The sequence below is a fragment of the Onychostruthus taczanowskii genome, unplaced genomic scaffold, assembly GCF_017590055.1.
Source record: "Onychostruthus taczanowskii isolate IOZ18803 unplaced genomic scaffold, ASM1759005v1 scaffold72, whole genome shotgun sequence".
NCBI classification, from domain to species: Eukaryota; Metazoa; Chordata; class Aves; order Passeriformes; family Passeridae; genus Onychostruthus; species Onychostruthus taczanowskii.
The window spans coordinates 465,531-489,605 of NW_024505008.1; the positions used below are offsets into that span (position 1 = coordinate 465,531).

Genomic DNA, 24,075 nt, shown 5'->3' on the forward strand with positions numbered 1-24,075 from the left:
TGTAAATGTGACAGTAGAGAATCACCATAAATAAGCTATAAAATAGTATCCTACCCTTGTAATCTACAGCTATATGTACGCAGATATGTGTAGTCTACTTCATTTTAAATAGATTTTTAAACCTTAGCCCACATTAAGCACCTTGGTCCAAATACATTTCTGAAAAACTCTGGTACTTTTAATGTCAACTCAACAGATAAGTATGTAATTTCATAAAAATTATTCATTGAATCGAGAAGTGAAAATTCCTCTGTCTTGCAAATCTAACACACCTAGATCACTCCCCTTCTAGGGCCTCACCTATTCATTCATCCTCTCTGCTTCAGCTTTCATTAAACAAAAAATTTAAACTTAATCAAGTAAATGGAACATTACACATAATAATAATAATAATAATAATAATAATAATAATAATAATAATAATAATAACAACAATAACAACAACAACAACAACAACAACAACAATAATGCTTTCTGGGCGTACAATTCAGAGATCATTATTTACAAGTGAAATCCAAAATGTCAGAACTTGAAAAATCTCATGATCTGAGAAAAGGGGCAATTTTTCCTATGATTGTGCTTTTTCCCTGGCTACAACACTTGCATCAGATTTATACAACTGATGCCAGACTTTTCACACATTTTAAGCAGGTAGAGAAGGAACAATTATTTCCAAGAAAGCTTTTTGTTCCTTGCATTTGTTTCTTGCATTTTATTTTCATTCTCCTCATCTGTGATTCAGTTGTATTGATGTACCTTACGAGCATCTTCTTGGCTGTACTCTGTTTGCACTCAATTATTTAGTGGCACACAGAAATAAGACAAGCTTCTCCTGCGCTGTCTGCTTTGTTCTCCATCAATCCAGCAGCTGCAAAATCAGAGAGGCAGGCACACTGACCATGAACATAGAGAAAATAGCTAGATCAATCTAGCTGCTGCCAAGCTCTCTGAGGTAATCTGTTGCATCTTCCTTCTATTTTTTGAGGGGTTGATCAGACTAATGATGGTCAGCTCATCAAGCAGTGTTTTTCCTTAAGTCAACAACCAAATCAGGGGGTCAAGCTTGAGGAAGGACAAAAGCTGGGACAGATGTGGCAATGTGAAGCATCTAGTTTTGTAGGAACAAAAGACATCTTTGAAGTCACCACTCACCCCTGGAAGTACTTCACAACCCCAACATCATCCATTTCCTCTGGTTATGCTGCCTTCAGCACCATGAGCACCACCTTTCTTTTGCATACATACAGGAGGCTGTGAGTCTTACAGGACACCATTAGCCTAGCAACCACACCTGAGACATAAAATCTTCCCAGCTTGCCAGTGTTAGAATTAGCTGAGTACAACTTAGGTACTAGACAGAAACAACTGTTCTAATGTATTATATTTATATATAGTTAAGCTAGTGTTACAAATTCAAATTCAGAATACTTAATTTTGGGTGCACCATCTCCTGAGTAATAGCTCTTCACAAGATTAGTAGGTGGAGAATGTCAGTGGTTACAAATGGTGGATATCTGCAAATGCACAACCTTGCTTGGACATAAAATCTTAATGTGAATTCTACGGATGGAATCTTCACAGTTATTTCTCAGTAGCAGGGTTTGTTCAAAGCCTGACAATCTGTTCTGTATTTAGATGTCTGGAATAATCAAGAATTGCATTTCACTAGTCTAGATAATTCAATGTCTTCCTCTGCTTTCTATCTGTCATTCCTTTTTCATTCCTGCCTTTGTCCCCTTTTCTCCATTCCTCACTCTCTTCCTCAGTCTTTTCTTTTATCTTCTATCTATAGGTATGCTTTTTATGTCTATATGCAGAACAGTCGTTTACAAGTAGGTGCTATTATTATTACAATTAAATATTATTATTGCTACTATTATCATTACTACTACTACTACTACTACCACCACTATTACTACTACTGCTACTACTACTACTACTACTACTGCTACTTCTGAAATGCCCACAAAATAATTAATGCTGTTACCCTAAAACACTCACTCTTTCTGATCAGTGGATCAGAAATGTTACAGCAAATTTGCTTTAGGGTATTATCATCAACATGTTCTCAGTTCTCAGAAGCTGTGATGTGAACCAAACCCAAACCTTAGAAGAAAGTTTAAGTTATAAAATTTAAGCATGTCTGTCCAGTCAGTTTGTGACAGATAAAATCCCCCAGAAATGAATCACAAATTTTTTCATTGTGCTTTTTCTTCAAAAATATTTCTGCAAAAGCAGCCTCATTGATCTCCAAGAAACTGTTGAAAGATGTTGTCCTTTTCAAGAAAATACAAGCATGTGTTCAAGGGATAGCCTTGCCACTGCACAACATGAGCCTCAGAGACAAGCTGCTTTCCTTTCACGTCACATATCTTCACAGTAAGGTAATAGCCCTTGTGATACTTCTGCAACTCTACAGCACCTTTAAAATACAATCCCAGAGACAGATGCATAATTATGCCTTTTCTGCTTTCTATAGTTGCATGAAATATAACTGTAGTCATGATATGCCTGAGGATGACTGAAAAATAGTAATATCCTTGTGCCACTAGCTAGATTCTATGATGTCAGAGGAAAGGTAGAGGAATTGACAAAAGGGAACAGATCTGTTACATTAATTTCTTTAAAAGCAAAAATGTAGAGAAAAGTAAACAAAAGTCAGCATGATATCACTTTAGAGTCTGGAAAACAGAGATCAGATTTATGATATCTTCCAACAGGTACATAAAAGATTTGATCAAAACAATGCATTGAACTCAACATACCAGCTCCTTCTTCTTCATGCACTCCATGAGGATAATGAAGAGGTGCTGTGCCTGGGTTCGGGTGTATGTGAAAGTCTTCTGGATGGTAACTAGCAACTGGTCCCTCAAAGACTCATTGATAAGTCTGAAATTCAAAAAGACAAGATTAAGTAAAAAAACCAGACATGAGTGAACACTGTAACTTCATTTCAACTTTTTTCAGGGACAAAGGTCAAAAAAACAAGAGACAACAGATCACTGAAGGTTGTTTTGGGCAGGTTTCAAGATCAGAAATTGCTAAAACCATAAGAGATAAAGTGGAAAACACTGTTCTAGGATAAAATGTTGATTGTACTGAGGTCCCTCATCTACAAAGTTTTCATATCAGTTCCCACATATTGCATGACAGAAGGTTATTCAAACTATCAGCTCAGTGTGATTTCCTAACAAAAACAAGAACCACACTGACAGTCTGAATTTGAGCGAGACCAACACTTTAAGTGAACTGATGACCCCTTTCTATCAGTGAGTTAGAAAAATTCAACTTGTAGTTAATTTTATGAAACTGGGAACATTTATGTTGTCAGTGGTTTTGATTTTAGTTTCAATATGTCAATTCACTCTACTGATGCTACCCAAGACCTCATAAGCAAACAAACAAATTTCTCTGTTCCTCACTCCACTCAAAGCAAACATTTTGTTTTTGGCCACGTTGATCTTCCTGAAGCTCAAGAGAACTCATTTTATATTCCTCCTCAATGTTAAGGCCAGTACTTGCAAAAAGTGGCCCAACAGCAGAAATAAATAGTAACAGTGCATGAAATATAAGTAATACCTATCGCTTCGTAACAAAATCCCTATTCCTCAGGAACTTTTCTGGGTGAAACATTTCAGTTCTCAATGTCAAAATTACGAAATAGTGGGCTTTAATTTAGAACAGGTATCATTTGGTCCTTCTATACTACCAGCAGTTTTCTCACTTAAAAATTGTATCTCAGTGTTTCAAATTAGCTAAGTTGGAATATTTTATGGGATGAGTCATCCAGTGGAGTGAAAATCAGAGAATCTTCATGTCTCATACTTTAGGCCAGAGGATAAAAACTTATTTAGTCCTGCAGCAACTGCAGAGAAATATCAGGAGGAGCAGTTACCTAAAAGCCATTGTTAGCTTAGGGCAGCTGCTTTGGGAGAACAATGACCAAATCCTTCATTGTTGCATACTATTGGCTAAAGGTGCCTGTACTACTCTGCAGTGAAGAGGCACAAATGAGACTGCAGGATATTCATTACAACACTGTATTTCAAATCTGATTTTATTATCTAGTCTTTACACCTGCAGCAAACGTTGTTAGAAAAGACAACAAATGGGAACGGGAAAGAAGTGCATGGAAGTATATAGAAGATCTGACATATGGAATGCATATGTTCTCTACTACGTGAATTTGATTTTGGCAGTAAATATTCCTGTTGAGTAGAACTTTGACTTCAAAAAGAAGCCTGGAAGGCATATGTCAATGCGTTTGCATTAAAATGAGTTTACATGGGATTTTAGACCATGCTGTGTGGACGGATCACTGTTCTTTCTATGCCTAGCTTCTTCTGTTGTCTTCTGCTTTATCTCAGACTCCCTCTGAGTGGTAAGTCTTCCTCTGCACTTCCTGCTTTCATCTATGAGCAGTCTGGCTCCTGGATGTCCTATTTTCTGGGATGCTGGAGAGGTAGCAATCCTGCATCTACTGTTCATGCATTAGGCAGCATGCAAGCATACTCCTTCCCTGCAGCACGACCTGCCTCCCTCAGAAAAAGGCAACACATTGATGAGTTAAAACTTACAGCCCTCTTGGTGGACATGCTGGTGATGGCAGCAGAAGAGTTGCTGAGTGTGAATTACAAGAGAGATAACCTGACCTTGCTCTGTACAGGAGCAAGGATGTTGCAAGCACATGGGGACATGAAACAGGATGTCAAGAATACAAGTAGAAATGTAGGACTCTGTGCTAAAGAGAATCAGCTTGGAAATACTGATACCTGGACAAACACTAATATACTTTGAGTTGCAGGCTAGTAGGTAATATATGATATAAATTCTGATTTTAGGCTCTTGAAAAAAAGGTGTTTGAAATTTGCTTTAATAAAATTGAAACAAAATGGTGTTATCACTGTATTTATAAGTAGATCAGAACTATGCAATTTTCAATCCTTCAAATGAAGAAATTAAAAAGAAGTTATCCACAATGAACAAGTTTCCTAGAAACATCACCTGGAGAAGCTAAAGAGATTTATATAAATAACTAATTTCCTTGGAAACTATATATGAAAGTGAAGTATAGAAAAATTATATGAAAAAATACATGGACTTGGAAGATTCTCAAAAATTTCAGAAAACATTTCCAAATTTTCTGGAATGTAAACCATCCCACTTTCTTATAATAATCTAATTTTCCTTAAAAAATGTGTAGAATCCAAATCTGAAATTTCATTTCAGAAATTGTCTCTCTTTCAAGCCAACACACACAGAAAGCAAGAGAAAGTTACACTGAGTGAAAGCAGAATTGTCTCTTCAGAAACCATCATTTTTCTTTCTTGAATCAAAGCTCTCAGAAACTCTGTAATAGCATTAGTTTAAGCAGCACGAAAAGCAAACTTCATGTGAAGGATACAGAATTATAAAAACCCAAAAATTCAAGGAATGCTTCCTTAACTACAGGGTAAAACATCTGTTGAAGTACTGCTGCTCAGAAACTTCCTGTAGTCATAATTTGATTTATGTAGTTTTCTACCCTCACTAGAAGTTTTTCTTTAACATCTCCTTGGTCTGCAAATCTACATCAAGCCTATTCAATGTCTTTGTGAGATCAAAAACTTGAAGTGATTATAATCACAAACATAAACAAAAGAGCAATCTTTCCACTAAAGTAATCATAGCTTTGTTTGCACTGGAATCAGTTATATCAAGAATGTGTCACTTTTATTCCTCAGGAGTCTATAAATATTAGAAGCTATCAAATCGAAGTTCCCAATTGTGCAGTCCAGCCAGGACAAACACAAACTGTTCCATGCTATTAAAGGCTAAATCTATGAGGCAGACACCAAATCCAATTTGTGTTAAACAAGTAATTTTACAGAGTACTGTGAGCAAAACAACTGTGACTTGCAGGTGGGTGGATGACTTATCTACTTTGCAAACACCACTACATTTCTTACACACACACACACCTTAAATCCATACTTTTTCAAATCAAGGATTCCTAGTTTTAGATTCAGGAAAAGAGACGGGCCCACTTTACCAGACTGAAACACTACACTTATGACTTCCATCAAAGTCAGCATAGACTGAACAGTGTCAGAAGAAGACAATAGTTTTATAATCTTTCTAGTTGGCTTCAGTTCTAAAAATATTTTGCAACATGACAGTAAAATCCTTTTTGGGGCATTTTGATGGCATGATTCTCTGAATTCCACTTACTTGACACGGAAAGAATACTGCTCCTGCCTAAACAAAATGTACTACAAAACAACCACGTAACCTGTTCTTTTTCTTCCTCATGTAGTTTGAAACTATTCTTTCATTCCCTAAATATATAAGACATGGCCATTATCCTACCAGTCCAGGTCTATTTAGCTTTTTTTTTCTTTCCCAGAGATTCCAGATTGAATTTAGGTAGCTAATGTCAAAAATCTGCCATCTAAAGTAGAGCTATATACATTTACATTTATTTTCAGAACAGAAATTTAGTTGCCTAAGAGTGTGTGGTGTTTGCTTGTTTTCAGAAGATGCCAACCTTAGTTTTGACACATCAGATTATCAGAACTGAACTGTATGAAAAGTCAGGATCTTGAATTTTAAGAAAAAAAACCTTGCATGGGCTCAAGGAGTTAGTCAAGAGGACCCCCTGGGAAATGGCTCTCTGGGCAGAAGAGCTGCTCTGGGAAATTGCCCTCAAGGAGCAGAACAGAGCTGGCAGATCTCTAAGGACACTTTCCATATAGCACAAGAATGAGCCAACCCCAGGTGAAAGAAATAGGGCAAGGAAAGCAAGAGACCACCATGGAGGAGTTGAGACCTGCTGGTTAAACTAAAAAAAAAGCAGAAAATGCACCATCAGCAGAAAAGTACAGGTAACCTGAGAAGAGTTTAGGGACACAGCCCAGATGTGCAGGATGGGGTGACGAAAGGCAAGACAAAGAGGAAGCTGAACTTGGCAAGGGATACACAGGATAACAGGATGGGTTTCTACGGGTGTCAGTGAGAAAAGGAGGGTTGAAGAAAGCATTTACCGCATGTGGTAAACATGCTTGCAAACTTGCAATGATGTACAAAGAAAAGGCTGAGGTATTCGACAACTCCCCAAGGCCAAGTGCAAAGGCCTGCATCTGTGTTGGGACAATCCCCAAGAGCAGCAGAGGCTGAGGCATGAACAGGTCACAAACAGCCCTCTGGAGAAGGACCTGCTGTGTGAAGGGATGGACGAGAGCCAACAGTGCGCACTCCCAGCCCAGAGAAACGATCGTGTCCTGAGCTGCATCCAAAGCCCTTGTGGGCAAGCAGGGCAAGGAAGAGGATTCTGTCTCTCTGCTCTGCTCTGATTAGACCCCACTGCAGTGCTGCATCCAGCTCTGGGGTCCCCAGCACAGCAAGGACATGGACCTGCTTGAGAAGGTCCAGAGGAGGCCTTGTTGTTGATCAGAGGGCTGGAACACCTCTCCCGGGAGGAAAGGCTCAGAGTTGGGGATGTTCAGCCTGGAGAAAAGAAGGCTCTGAGGAAACCTTATTAAAGCCTTTGAGCGCTTGTAGGGTGCCTGTAAAAAAGATGGGGACAGACACAGGAGCAGGGCCTGTTGTAATAGAACAAGGTTTTTAAAATTAAAAGAGTGTTGATTTAGATTAGGTATAAATAAAATGATGTTTACTATGTGGATGATAAAACAATGAAAGAGGTGTCCCAGAGAGCTGTCAGGTGCCTCATCCCTGGCAACATTCGGGGTCAGGTCAGACAGGGCACTGAACAAGCTGATCTACTTGAAAATGAACTTGCCAGGGAGGAGAGGGCAGTCAGATCTGATGACCTCTAAAGATGCCTTTCAATCAAAACTTTTCTATGTTCCTATGATTCATTGTTTAGGATCAATCAGGAGAGGCCACTTCAAAAACCTGAACTGACAAAGTAAAAAAGGCAATACTCTGTTTCTGTCCAAGATATACTGGATGATTAAACAGTAAAGCAAAACTTTCTTCATTGCTTTGGCTGGTGCAGAACACAGATGATAACATTTTGGCCTACTCCCTCTTCAGAAAGAACATTTTTTTAAAGCTATGCTTAATATTTGAGGAGATAAGAGACGTTTCATTTAATCTTTCAAATTCATGGCATATGATTTTGTAGTGGTCATTGGAGAAAGATCTGGCATATAGCTGACCACCTAACTTGTTTAACTTCCTTTTTCTTCAAGGATTTTTAGTACTGGAATCATACAATGTACTATAGAGTTAAAAAGATTATGCACTAGCCCACTTTCAAAACGCAACTTCATAATAGATTTTTAAAAATGTGTTGTTCTCAAAACGCTTTGAAATGTCTTTCAGTTATACACTTCACTTAATGAATTGCACATAAGCTGTTTCTAACTTTTCATTTTTGAAATATTTTTTCCCATGATAAGGTAAATAAATATGTGCATAAAATATCAGTGGGATATGAAAACTTCCCTGCCCTTCCTGATAGGAAGCTTAGGGGATTTTTTGTTTTAATTATGATTTGCACTCTAGACAACCACACCTTATGTAAGAAACATGACCAGAGCCTCTGGTCATATTTTTTTCCACTGGATTACAAATAAGGTACAGTTGTGCAATTTTCTGGGACTGGCTGAGTGTCTTACAGATTTTCAAATCCACACATTTTGCATATCATTGTTCTGTGAAAAGACAGAAAAGAAATTATTTGTAATAAATAAATTATTATTAGTAGTGGTAATAAAATAAATGATATGCAGTTATTCCCTTATTGTAGTCAAACAAGAATGATTTCTGTGTGCTTTTATGAGGAATCAGCTTCACTACAGACCTTCACTGGTAGTTGTTCTACATAATTTTTCCCTGGCCACAGTTTATTGAAGGGTAATTTCTTCACCAAAAGAGAGATGAATATATTGACCCTCCCAAGGTCAACAAATTGACCTTCTTATGTCCTGGTTTTGATTTGCAAAGTACGTTGTTACTAGAGAAAAGTAATGTTATAAAAATATGCAATGTGAAACTAATTTTACAAATTAGTTCAGACATGATTTGGATCCATGATTCCCAGTCTTGTGGTACAGACCATGGGGGATACTGAAGAACCATATCATACATTATGTTCCCTTTTGCTCAAAGTTAAAAATTCCTGTATTTTGCCTATTAGCAAAAAGGTTTTTAAATAATATTCTTCAGATTTGAATCCTAAACCCTATGCCACGGTGGATCCAGAGAAACGTCAGTCCATAGGCAATCTTTAATGATTTTCATATGAGGATGCTCATTTAAAGTGCAGAGAATGTTTGATATTTCCTTGTGAACATTAGGCAAGAAGTACATTTTTATGGCATTAAATGGAACTCCTAAGATTCTCATGCTTGCAGGAGTAGAACTGATAGAGTAGTTAATGAGTTATAATTTCAACTTGGAGACTGCATTCAAATATTGCAAGTAATTTCTCATTCAGTAAGGAAATATTTTTCTAAGAAGTGACATAATTCCAGCCTAGTGTTTTATTTCTTTTATTTTAAATTCAGTATTTAATAAAGAAAAAAAAAGTCTGAAAATTAAAAGCTTCAAAGCATTCCTATGAAGTTGCACTTCACATTTGTTTTACTTTCAGCTTTTGTTGTATGCAAGTAAATGAAATGAAAAGGCATCCATCCTTGATTACACAATCCAAAATACTCAGCTGTACATGGAGGAGATTTACTACCAATGAAGATATCCACTTAGGGCTTAGTAGAGACTAAATTTACATTTTTATGATTGATCTTATGTTCTCACTCCTCAATGCTGTTCATTGTATTTTCAAGTAAAAGAAAAAATAAGTGCTTCAGAGCCTGAAAAACCTGACCTTTAAATCAAGGCCAATAGTGAAAAGCAGCCAAATAATCCTTCCAATTTACCACATGGGGAATGCTGCGTTTAAGATGCCTTCTTATTTAAGTTGTACTGTGGGCATAGCTTGTTTGTCATTAAAATGTAAAAGGTACCAGGAATTTACTCAGCTCTACTAAATTACTTCTGAGAATTTTATTTACTTGTACTGAAATGTAGCTACCTATTGAATTCTTAAAACTCTGTTACAGACTTTTCCAGACCAAGGAACCAAAATTTAGTTCCTGATATTAAAGTCCTAGTAAATTTAAATCTTCCCCCGTGTTAGTTCTGTGCACCTGAAGAACCATGATAACTCGTAATGCTAAAACCTCAGCTCAGCAGACAACTGCACATGTGCCTTACCTCCTCCTGAAACTTCAATGAGAGAGATGAGACAATGAGACCCCCAAACTGATTTTCCCTCAAAGACATCTTTCCTTCAAGGTGTGCTTCACCATTCCTTCTGCTGTGGTTGTGGCGCCTCGCAGAGCAGCAGGTGGCACCTCCTGCGAGGCAGGGCGGGCACAGCTCTGTGTTGTGCTGGCAGCCTCCTCCACTGAGGCTTCTCTCACAGTGAAAACTCCTACTCAAAGACTGTCCTATGGATGCCTTGTCATCAGGAAAGCCTACAATTAGGCCTTAAAAAGGCAGATTGTCTCCTGCCCGTTCAAAGATGCACCGGCACTGGCATTGTACCGCATTCTTTAATACAAGAAATCATTAATTTTTCTGCTATGTGGAATGTTCTTGGAAGAATAATTAAAAAGGAGGGAAGGCTGGCAGAACACAATTCTTTGAAACCCAATACAAAAGGACCTGTTGGGCAGATAGGCAATTACAATACACTGAAGGATTTCTTTAAATGGATGGATTGGCACAACACTGATAAAAACTCAGGCAGAAAGATGTATTTGTTCTCTGTCATTTCCAGACATAGTTATTCTCCCCATGGAAACAAACTTTCAAATTAACTTAAAAGCTCACAGATCTCACAGCAGTGCTTAGCAGACACACACACATATTTTTATGCGTAGAAAATTAATCTTGTTGGGCTGCCTTGAGTTAGAATTTAAGATGGTGCAAAATAAGCATAATAATATAAATGTGCAAGTGAGTTTGTTTCTACCATTAATCATCTAAGTGCTGAATTATTTAAATCAGCTATGCAGTCCATAGTAGCTCGAAGATATGCTGTGTCTCAGAGAACACCTTGCTTCTGACAGGTGGCCAGAATTAAAATAGGTTTTTGATAGTCTGATAGTCTTGATAGTCTCATTCACAGTTACTGCAGAATTAAACTTTGCATGCAACTTAGATGTATTACCTTGATTTAGAGTTTAATAAACACAGTTTTGTATAACCTACTTAGATCATATCCAAAAGAAAAAGCTATTAGCTGAATTCAGTTAACATGGCAGTTATTTGGTATTCTCCTCATAATGCTAAGCACTACTCAAACAAGGGTTAGAGACAGGGAAAAAGGATCCAATTTGTAGCTGAAGTCTAATGAATTTGGATAAAATATTTTAATGAATATAATGATATTGGTCTTTTACTTCTAGTATTATTAAAAATATCACTGCATGCCAGACTGATGTTTTATGAACATGGATGAATACACAGAAATTTCCACTAGCTAGTTTGGCAAATTTCATAGTTTGTGCATTCTATTTAGTGCAAAGTGAACAGAAAAAATGAGTAATTTTGTTCGTTGGTAATGTTTCAGGAAACAACCTGGAATGGGACCCCGACACAAAGAAGACCCATAGTAAGACAGAATAATACCTTTCACAAAGCCAGATATGAGAGTATCAGGTAAGAAATTGCTTGTTCTGCCTCTATTGATACCAGAACTTGCCTTTCCTACATGCAAGAGTTTGTGATGATGAAACAGAACCACAGCATCATAAATTCACAGAATCACAGAATGGTCTGGGTTGGAGGGGATCTTTAAGGATCATCCAATTTCAACGACCCTGCCATGGGCAGGGACACATTTCACTGAACCAAGTTCCCCAGAGCTCCATCCAACAGGGCCAGGAACAATTCCAGGGATGGGGCATCCACAGCTTCTCAAGGCAGCCGTGACAGTGCCTCAATACACTCACTGTAAAGGATCTTACTTATATCCAGTCTAAAGCTACCCTCTTTCAGTTTAAAATCATTGCCCCTTGTCCTGTCACTACAGGTCCTTGTAAAAAAACCTTCCATATAAGCTCCATTTATATATTTGAATACATTAATTAAGTCTCCTCCTGTGATTTTTTTTATGTTGACGTCAGAACACACACAAGGTAGATGTACATAGCAAATACAAACATAAAGCATATTTGAGTAAGGCTATGTGAAGTGTTATCAGCGAGGTCACTGAAAACAGAGAAACAACTTCTCAAAGATTCAGTGATACCTGGCACATTCATATATTTTACAGATGCAATGCTGTACTAAGCACGAACCTGAATATAAAATGGATTTAAGCATTTGTGGAAAACTATCTGTTTCCCAGTAGGAGTTTTGGGTTGAGTGAGTTCATCATCACATTTACTTCTAAAACACGTAATACTGCTTGGTCTAGAGCTCAATGTTTACAGATTTATATTTTTAAATTGCTAAATCTTCCCTTTATTTGTTATTTTCTACTCTGGGCATCAGACTGAGTTCTGATTTTGGAACTTCTGAGAGGAAAACTCCTTGATCATTGCTTAACACTTGGAAACCCTCTGAGGGTGCTTGTGGCTGTCAGGTAAGGAACAGGTTAGGGCAGCCACAAAGCTGTGGACCAAGAAAGCTCCAGCAGTTTCTAATGAACATGCTGCTACTCTTGATCTAGGATGCCTGTAGCCTTATTTGCAACTGATCCCTTACGAGGCAGGGCCAAGTCCTCGTTAACTGGCTCCTGGGAAAGGCCTATCCAAGAGACAGACCAAGAAGACAGCCAAACTTCTGCAAGGGGATGCAAAGAAGGGCTCCTCAGATTAATTTTGTCTGTCATAAAGAATCTCATGTATGGTGGTGACACACTACAGAGTAATTTCTCCAGGGCTGGAGTAGCTGCTGCTGTCACAGCAGGGCCACCAAGATGATGAAGGGACTGGATCACCTCATATATGAGGAAAGGCTGAGAGAGCTGAGACTCTCCAGCCTGAAGCAGAGCAGGCTCAGAGATGAGGCTTGTTTTAAGGCTTGTTTTGTTATGCTCTGAATACCTTCAATATTTCACCCATATCAAAGATGGAAATGGCCATGTGAGGTAGGTGTTGCTTCTATACAATATTGTTAATAATTTCCTGTGCTCTACTTTATCACTGAATTGAACCTGTGGATGGAGAAAGAACATATGCTATGAAATGACTTACCCTCCTTCTTCAGAATATTTGTGGCCAAAGGCAAGGATGTCAGACGCTCGGCCACTGCCATCACATATCACAACAGGAACAGGAGGAGTGTCACGCAGGTATTCCAGAACAATGGAGATGACATTGGGACCTCCTTCCACAATAAGGGCCACCACTGGAACCCCTTGGCCAATTCCTGGAGCAAAAGAAAGAAACAAAAAAAACCAAACCAAACGAAAACAACACAAAACAGCCAACCAACCAATAAAAAACCCACAAACACACACAAAACAAATAAATAAATAAATACAACAAAAAAGAAATTAAAAAATGCAAAGCCAGCAAGGCAAACAAGACATAACAGAAGACAGAAGAAAAAAAATCAGACTGAAATAATCACATTATGACTGTACAGTGTAATGTCAGAGAAAATGCATTCAGTAAATCATTATTTTGAGGACAGATGGGACCAGTGTAGCTATCTCCTCAGTTCCACTGCATAAACCATTATATTCTGGAATTATCTACTATTTCAAACACAATAGTTATGTTTAAATAGACCATGTTGTTATTTTTTTTTTCCTCCAAAAAGATCAAATCTAGTTTGGAAATCATAAAGAAACTACTGCGTGTCTTCCTCACATGTTCATAATTAAGAATGGAATCTTGCTTGTAGTCTATCTTTTGCATGATGTCAGCTTCCCATCACTGGATCTTCCAATAGTTTTGCTTGTTGTTTCAAAATTACCTCTATGATATTTTTTCCTGCTGTGTGGGATCCACTTTGAGGTTGCAGTTGGGCAGCCCTTTAACCTTCTCTTCAACAAACTAAACACGTTCTCTTGCAAGTAAGTTCTATACCTGTGTTTCACCTCTAAGCAGTCTCACAGTTTTCCTCTGAATTCTGTCCAATTTTGCAGCATATTCCTTGATTTGCAGACCCCACACCAGGTACAATGCTCCAAAGAGAGCGGAACTGGTGCTTAACCAAAGGAGAGGAATCTTCGTTTTATGCATTTTTGGTGTAATTACATGGGAGCCTTCTGCAAAAGTTGTAACACAGACTTCCAGGAAAGTTTTGTGGATTTAGAGAATGGCAATTTGATGCCAGGCTGGTGTTAACATAGCTAGAAAAGCTTTTATGGTAGTCACTTGACCAGCTGAGATTGGGACATTCAAAAGGACTCAGGCAACAGAAGTTGAACATTTTCTATTAGAAATGTTTTCCTGATAGAAGTTTCTTTTTCTTTTCAAGTAGCTTTTTCTAAAAAAACCTATATGCATTCTGCACAAAATTCTGACATTTCACTGGAAAAACAAAAACAAGAAGAATGTCCTTCACTATTAATAGCTGGGTTTGAAAAAGTTGCACAAAGCCATGTAACAACTGTTAATATGTCTAACAAAGTTTTCATTTAGAGGGGATGCAATTCTCCAAAGCAAAGATAAGCCTGTGAAGCTGGAGCATTAAATCTGATTAGACCCTCTAGAAATATTCACAGATCAAATGATTTTCAATAATTTTAAGGACTTGGATTACTGTCAAAAATTAGATAAACTATTCTTTAAGAAAGATGGAAAAGCCCCCTAATTTATATATATAAAAGGAAAATATTCTAGGCATTTCTTGAAACATATTGAAGGAAACATTATCTTTCCTGAAGTGATTCTCAGCACGCCTTGTTATGTCTGTCTCTGCTGTTTGTCTGTGGCTTTTTTATCACATAACTTAAGTAAAATGTGTGGTGCTTATTAATGTTAAGAAAACCACAGGTAGAATTATAAAATGTAGGCTAATGAAAGAGCATATGAGGGGTGGAGTATAACAAGGTGATTAACAGAATGATTCGCACAGAGATCAAGGGTTAATTTTTTCTAATAATATTAAAGGCTTCCCTGAATTGCTGTTCTACCCAATCTAGACACCTGCTAATAAGATAATATTAAGAAGAATTCTTAATAATGTGACAAATTGTGTCTGGATGACCTTGAGGATTAATAGAAATTGAGAAAGTTCACAATTTGAGATGCAAAGCCATTTATGTGGTGTTTAATAAATCTTTCTGTAAACTGGGAACTCATTAGGAGGAAATACTGGAAAAGCTGATGAAAAGAGGACTGTCTTTGTTATAGGAAGACTACAGGGAAAAGTTATGATCCTGGAATACACATAGCAAAACATTTTCAGGAGGAAATGGGAAATTCAGTGCCATTGTGCAAGCCACTCCAGAAATTCCATCCAAAATACTATCTACCTGTGCTCAGGCTGGTTCAGAAAGAACAAACTGGAATGAATGGAGGAAAAAGCCACAAGGAGAGTATGGGGAATAAAGATGCCATCTTATGAGACATGATTCAATGAGTTTGACTCATCTTCCTAGCACATTAGAGGGGAAAAGACGCCATGACTGAATACTGCCATGACATACAGAACATTAGAAATTATCAGTTTTAGATAGAGTTCAGAAGATTCCTGGTTATCAGAGGAGTGAAGTCTTTACAGCCTTCTTTGTAAGACTAAAAGGGAAAACTTTTTGTTTTGAAATGATGCTTGGATGCTCACCAATCATTAAAATTGCAGTTCTGTTGTGTATCTCAAACTGTTCCTGAGGCAGGTTCTGTCCTTCTTCTGGAAGTTTGTTCATTCCCAGTGTTTTCCACCAGGTAAATAATTCTTATAATATAAGTAATTATGGTTATTCTAAATAGCTGAACTGTCTCTGCCTTTTTGGGCCATTTGAAAATATGTCTAAAATTTCTCTTGCAACCTTTGATTTTCCTTATAAAATTTTTTTACCATATATATATATATATATATATATAAAATATAAGCCTTTATAGTCACAGGAGCTGCCAGGCATATAAAAGTTCTCTGCAAGTGTTCCAGTTGTGTTTCACTGTAGTTAATCAGATGGCAGTTTTTCTGTACTCTGGTTCTTTAGAAATACATTCAGCATGAAAACAATCCTCTAATTTGAGGCTAGTAAAATAAAAGAACGTTTCTCCAATTTAGATTTCAATGAAACTTTGTAGTTTTAAGTTAAAAAAAACCCCAAAGTCATGGGAACCTTGGTTTATCATATACAATTGAGTTCCAGACTGAACTGCAACTCTTTTATCATTCTGGCACATTTCTTTGTGAGACAAAAAAAAAAGATCTAAGCACAAACTTGATTTCAATATCTCATTTTCATTTGGGAAATTCTCTCTGGTTTTAGCAAATAGATGATTTTTCATTTTAAATTTCATTGTTCTCCATAGATGATTTTGTTTTGGAAAAATCAACTGTTTCTTTATTTTGGTGGGCAAATTATTCCAGTTAATTTCTGGAATTAGAAATGATATTTTAAATCAGTCAATAATACTATATTGCAATTTCTTTGAAGTATAATGTCTTATGGCTTCAGGAAAGTTCTCTTGACACCAGCTGTCTTAGCCCTAATGTTATGAACTTCCATGGACTTATGATAATTAATTTCTGAGCAGTAATGGCATCCACTGTGTGCAAGAAAGTCAATGGACATGGTGAAATAACCTGCCTGAGTACCACAAAATTTCAAAAAACCAGGTAAGTGGGAATTACCACATCCTCAGCTTTCTTTGATGTTCCCAATCATATTTAAATTAGTTGTGATGCTATATTAATTTCAGAATAAAAGTATAGCTACTTATACCAAGATGTCTGCAGCTCAACAACTCTCAGACAAAATGCAGCGTATATTTGAATTAAACTTTTAGAAATCCTGATACTAAAAATTCCTGGACGCTTCCCTGCTGCTAAATATTAGGAATTTGGAAATTAATGCAGAGGGTTTGCAGAAAAGTTTCAGTGTATCTGAAGATGCTGATTGACTATTTATAACTATGATGATATGAAATTGAGAACTGATTATGCTTTGCCTTAATGTAACACTGGGACAATTAGGAGAATGTTGGTGTGATGCCAGCAAGAACCTCTGGCTTTGAGAAAAAGGCAGCTGATAGACCTCTCTTTAACTGCTAATCAAAATCGGTTTCCTTCTAAATCACCCCAGCAATAACAGAATGAGAAATTTTTTGTAAGAGCTGTATTTCAGCTTGTGCATACACAGTCAAAAATAGTCTGCAAAGAAAGGGTTGGCGGTGCCTGATAGATCCACAGGGAGCCTTTGGTTTCAGACACTTCATTTGGAAAGACAACGGCAGGCTGTGAGGTGAGATGCTAAATGGAGAGGTAATACATTCCTTACAATGTCAAGGACACCATCACAAAAAAAGCTTCTTGCTTGAGTTGAGACTGTCAGAAAGGAGGCAGTGCCAAAATGAAACCTTGCTGACATAAAACCGGACTACAGTACTGGAACTTCTGCTTTCCAGCATACATCCACAAGGTAGGAACTTTATGCCAAGCACTATAATGTGTGCAGTTCAATAATTCAACAAGGAAAACGTTTTCTTTTCATGTTTTTGTGGAATTTACCAAAAAATGGCCCTAGTCTGGGAAAAAAATAAGGATAGCACTCATCCTGTTGGCCTATCTTCAACAAAACTGTTGCTTTCATTGTTAAGTGCTTTAAAAGTACACAACCTTAAAAATTGTGTGTTTCACATTTTATTAACTGGAAAGAGAGTAACATTAATGCACTACACTGAAATACTGCACAATCTGAAACTGCAAAGAACCTTTTTTGGTACAGGGCAATACATTATTATCAGGAAAGACTATCACTTGGTGCTGTCATCCAAACACAGAAGAAAGTACAGTAAAATTAATTTTTACTTTTTTCTGTTTCCTAGAAGGCACTAAATGACATGTTAATCAGCTTTTTATTTAATATCCTTTTAGAAACCTTTTAAGTCTGGGAGAATTATTTTAAATATCTGAAAAATTATGGTCATCTGATAATTACATGGAGGATTTATTTTTAAATTTAATTAGTTCACTTTCTAAAACATTTCTAGGATGAACTTTGGTTTCAAAAAGCCTTTTTTCCTTCTCCTTTTGGAAGGAGGAAACTTTTTGTCTAGCAGTATATCTGTGGACTTGAAATTCGCTGTGAACACTGACTAATGTGTTATCACTGTGATGTTTATGTCTTAGTCAAATAACAGTTCAAGATGGTTGAAAAACCATTTTGGTTGCAAAATCAAAGGTCTTCCAACTTAAGAGTGGTCTCTGCATTTTTCTTCTGTGTTATTACAAATTGTTTGTTAGATAGAGAGATTTTTTTTTCTCTCAGATTTTCAAAAGAAATATTAAGTTTGTATCCAATAGCACGTATGTGGGAAACATCTTGTACTAACTGGCATATTATTATGTAATAAGCTTTTCAATTCTCATTACAAAATTCTAAATATTTCATACTAAATTCTTAATATTTCTGCTATAAATCCAAAAGCACAGGTAGCCTCTCATGAGTTCATTAATAGAATATAGAAAAATAAGTCATTATTTTTGCTCAATATTATGATTCATACAAAAAAAAAACAAAGTGCCAATGACCTGAAGCTCATCACTATACTGATTTCTAAAACAATAACTTGCATTTTGTATATTTCAGTAAGTGTGGATTTTTGCAGGGTAGATGACACTGCTTAGTGTTTCACAGTGTCAGGTATTGTGGATACTGCTGGTGAAATTAGACTGCAATATTGTGCAGAAGATTTATGTAGTCAACTTCAAGCTTCATTACTGTATTATTGCCTTTGTGGTCAGCAGCAGAGCCAGTGAGACTTTCCTACAATTGTGATTCCAGGAAAGTGTGTACACGTCAGAACATTTCTCCCAATGCGCACCAAATAGCACTTGTAGGCGTTCCTGTTAATATACGAAAACCCCCATCATTTTCCCCTTGACACAGCTGTAATGTATAAATATGTAAATTAAAATAATAAACTAGAAGAAATGAATGTACTTGGAAATGGAAGGAAGGAAAAGCTGCATAAATGTCTGTGTTGTGTGAAAAGGGGCTAAAACATATCTACTCTGCTTTGCAGGAGCCCTATTTTATTTTCCCAGTTCTTGGAAAAACATTAATATTTTACACTGTGAGTATATTTATAAATAATGTATAACTGCCTTATAAATTATTACTCCTTCTTTTAGTCAAGAGCTAAGCATGAGTTACCCACATTTTTATAGACCAACAAGTGAATAAAATGCCTCATTTACTACAAAATGCATTTGCTACTCATGTTTTTAGGCCTTGTTTTAGGAATAACTGGGACATATCACTATGTTGTACACTATCTGTAAGTTCAGCCCTGAGTTCAGTCAAATAAAACAGGCTCTCTAGTTGACTAACCTGGCAGAAATGTGTCTAATTTCAGTATCATAACACTGTGTGGTGCTAGGCACAGCTGAGTTAATTTCCTGCTGGCCACCTTTGATCCTTCATCAGGTCAGATATTTTGGTGTGAGTTGTCCTATGTTCATTTCCTTTTTCTACCTGGAAATTTTGACTGTAGAGTTTGGCAATCATTCGGGTTTGTTTGTGATGTTGGGACCTGTGTCTGTCCTGCTGGAGGAGTTACTGCACAGCAACTAGCACAGGAGTGACGTACAGATGGAAATGTGTGTCACACCTCATGCACAACATGCAGCTGGAGAGCAAGATCTCCAGAGGCTGGATGCAATGGAAGAACATCACACTTAATGTTACACATAGGACTGTGGACATACTGAGAGAGCTCAAACTGTCCCAGAGGAGGGGCAGAGTAAGCCTGCACAAACCTTCACACGGTGCATGAGCAGTCAACCTGACAGCTCAATGTCTTTTCCTAACAAGGCACACCCTGCTCATCTATGCAGTGCAGAAACAGGACTCTCAGCCTTCCTAGAAAACATGAGCCTACCCTAGGCATGCACAGGGATGTGTGAGGCATCCCTCACACATCCCTGTGCATGCCTAGGGTAGGCTCAGGTTTTTCCACTGAGCTGGAAGGGTTCGTCAGGTCTTCAGGAAAGCAGGTATGATTTACATGATTAAGGAGCCTCTACAGTTTTTGCTCCAGGTCCACAGATTGCTAAATCTTCCTGGACCAGATGTACTGCAGATGGTGGGGTACATAAATCAGCAGGTTTCTCCACTGGTCATCACACCCCAGGTTTGCATGTGCCTATCTCAGATAATGAGACAATAGACTCTTAGCAGTAAACAATTCCTATGACAGGGTTGTTTTGCATCACTACCTTGTGTACATCCTGCAAAGGATCTGCTGCTTGTGGGCAAGAGCTACCTTTCTAACTGCAAAATTCTCCTAGGATAATGGCTTCTGTGAATGGTAAACTCAATGCTCTCTTACTGACTGACAAACAAACCCAAAGACACAAATCAACAGATTTAGCCATGTTAGAGTTCCTACAAGTGTTTGTCAGAGCACAGTGCATGGAAAGGCACACAGACCATTTTGCACAGACGTTCCATAGTGTAAAAAACTTTAATTGCATCAAACAGATGACATGTTTCCAGATATAGGCTATTAATTCAATAGATGAGGTTATATACTCCAGGGCCTTTCAATGCAAGGATTGTTTACTTGAGGTATTTAGTAGAAAATCTCATTTAATTGTCAGTGGACGATTGATAAAACTGTTGTGAAGTTCAATAACAATACTGATGTGTTTACAAGAACTTTGACAGCTTTAAACTACATTTTGATCAAATCTGACCTTAGTTTTAACTGCAAAATAGCATTTTCCTTACAGTTTTTTTGAGAGGCTTAAGATGTCTTGAAACTCATATTGGAATTTAGAGGTTCTGGTAAGTTAAAGAAAAGTACAATAAGTCCTTAGCTCAAGAAGTCTGTCTCAGTTGCTTGGCTATTGCCATGCTTCATGGGACAAGCAGAGAATGCAGCAGCATAGTGTATTAACAACGGCTGAAAGAAACTCCACATAAAACCTGTGGCTTCCAGAAGCATTTCAGTCCAAGTGTTTACATAGTACTCGGATATCCTAGTGCAAGCTACTTACACAGAATGGATAAACAATTAAACATGACCTGGAATCATAATAAGCAGAAGACCTGGTGTAAGCTTAAAAGATTGAGGAAAATAATTTTAAAATTCTCAAGCAATATTTGCCTTACAGTAACGCAGAGTCAATAAAAATTGCTCTTTGGTTGTTAATACAGCATGTCTAACCACAGGGTAAGTGATGCTTAAATAGATTTAAAATTATATTGAATTCACAACAGTCGTTAAAAGGTTTGACCGCACAAATGTGTCTGCTTCACCTCTGGACATCCATGTGGTACTCCCTATGGTCCCAACTAGCTCAGAAGGGCTAAGTGATAACAGAATATCCTAAAATAATCCAGATCCTTCATATTAGGTTACACTGAAATAAGATTACAACTGGGGTCTTTTTCTAGGCATTGGTTTTCAGGAAACTTTTTGGAAACACCTTCTGACATGTTTGACACCTTTTTGGCTAAAATATCAATAGCAAAAGGCAAAGAGATAAGATCGCCTGCACATACAATGTGTCTGCAAGCTCCAGCTCTCCAAATCACAGCTGCAATATGTTTGCCACTAGAACAATTACATTATTAAGTGATCATAACTGGAAAAAAATGAATGGATCTTGCTTTCACAGGATGATGGAAAAGAGTGCTGGGTTTTATTACCCAGAAGTACAGGAACATCTCCCAAATGTTCATCTTGTTCAAACCTAATTTCACATAGCTGCACTTTTTCAGTCAGCTTTTCCTTTTCCACATCCCTTTTCTCGACCATCTTCACTGGAGCAGAACCTCTTATTCAAGATATGGCAAAGATAAGAGAGGTATTTATTTTAATCCTTCAAGAACTGTTCCATAACAAAAGGAGAGAAACTTACAGATTAAAAAACAAAAGAAAAAAGAGAGAAAAAAGAGGTAAAACTCATTCTACTATTTTCTGAACACCTTTAATAGTTTTTTATATTCAGAAATTAAGGGGAACATCCATTTGTTTGGAGACTCATTACCAGGCCCTATGTCTAGAGAAATCAAACTGGTCTGGTAAGCCAATACAAAAAATATTGAAGAATATTTGCTGTGTTTCTGAAATTCAGAGAACTAGAGGATTATGTGTGATTGATATACAACCACTACTAATAAAGGGAAGGTCACAACAATTTGACTTTTTCTTTTCTTTTCAATTTATTTTTTCACATTTCTACTACAGGCTTGTTGAATATAATTTGATGTAATTTCCTTTTTATCTTCCTGCTTCACAAACACAATTTAAAATCACTACTACGAATTTTATTTTGTTCATCTTTGTTATTTACCTTTGTAGCTTTCATTCATTCTCCTTGTTATCCTTGTTATGCTCACATCCATTCTGCATTCTTATCTTTATTATTTCCCTTTTGGTAAAAGGGAATCACATTTTCACTTCCTCTCTATCTCCTTCTGCTTAATCCATAATCTTCTTTTATCTCATCTTTCCTAGGAGTATGATCATATCATATTTGTCCCAATCTGTTCTCCTTTCTCTTCTGCTCTACCTTGATACTTTAATTTTCATTTTTATTTGTTCAGTGCTCCTTCCTCACCTCTCTAAGTCTACCTATTGATGTATCTGCCATCCTGCCAGACCTGACATTGACAGACAAATCTGTGGACCTGACATATCCATAACCATCACCATAACCATATCTTCATTTAATAATGGACTGATACTAAAGACTTCTCAAAAGGAAATCCAGCATGGTAACAAGAAAAGATTTGTGGTATCTTTTTCTGAGTTTTTTTACTTGTCTTTGCAGAAGCATAAAGTTCAGAGAGTCCTCAGAAGAAATGTGACATGGGAAGGGCCTATATAAGACTAAACCCTGGGATTCGTGAGCTTCACAAGCATCCAAGCAACCAATGGGTTACCTTCTAAAAATGGCAATACATAGTAGACACACACACACAGACACACACACACACACAAGAACCTTTGTGGATTTTAGTCAAAACTTACCCTATCCGTCCTTGCAGTCAACTACTTATTAGGGCAACACCAGAGGACCTAACTGGTTTCACTCTTCTTGGAGCTCATCACCCGTAGCCAATGGCCAATGACACACAGGAGCAACTACAGTTTCAGAAATTCTCACATTCTGTCTGATCCTCCCTGGTGCTTTCCCTGGCTCCCTTTGGATGTGAGCACTACCACATATTGTATGGAGAGCTTTAGAAAGCTATCGCATTGCAACAAATTCAAATTCTACATGACCTCATATCACACATTGAGGTATTTTTCCTTGTCATATTTTGCTTATTTTTCAACATATTTGACTCTATGTAATCTCAGAAAGTTATCCCTTATTCTCACCTGTTTCAGAAAACTACAATAGGTGAGATACAGAATAGCAGAAATTTGGCTGAAGTGGATTAATCCAAAAATAATGTTTCTTAGTTTTGCAGCTTTATAAATTCAATAAATCTAAAACATCCAAAAATTAGGGAGCTGAAAGCACCTCTACTCTTTTTCTTCTATATGAAACATATGAAAACACGTGTTTTAAACAAACTTGTCTGTTTAAAGTCAAGTTTGTGAAAGGAATTTATAGATCCACTGGCATGGATCTATTGTGTGCTTCAATAATGATTTTTAACCTTGTGCTTTGTCAGCCCTTTCTGAAGTACGTTTTTCTTCAGTGCCTGATCAACAAACATGATGATGTTTTTCATGAAAAAACCCCAAGTTTCCAATCCCTAGCAAAATCTGAAATGAGTCAAAACTTCAAGAAGTTCTGGGTTTTACTGAAATTTCATACAAGTCATGTTTTCGATCCTGCAGCAGACTTCCTCTCCTAGAAAGTAGTCTGTACCCAGATCTTCCCAGCTACGTAGTTATGAAAATACATCTAGGACTGCACAGGACATGAAGGAAAAATCTGAATCAAATGAGAATTCCAATG

At 37.2% G+C, this 24,075-nt stretch overlaps 1 protein-coding gene across 1 annotated transcript in view; it reads right to left on the reverse strand.

The window, feature by feature from the left end:
• The window catches only part of TRPM3 (transient receptor potential cation channel subfamily M member 3), a 260,190-nt gene that overhangs the window by 81,351 nt on the left and 154,764 nt on the right, over window positions 1–24,075 (reverse strand). Inside the window, exons 7-8 of the mRNA XM_041422181.1 lie at window positions 13,218–13,392; window positions 2,766–2,889 (exon numbers count right to left, since the gene is read on the reverse strand). Of these exons, the coding sequence (XP_041278115.1) occupies window positions 2,766–2,889; window positions 13,218–13,392 (299 nt within the window). The remainder of the gene's footprint in view (window positions 1–2,765; window positions 2,890–13,217; window positions 13,393–24,075) is intronic.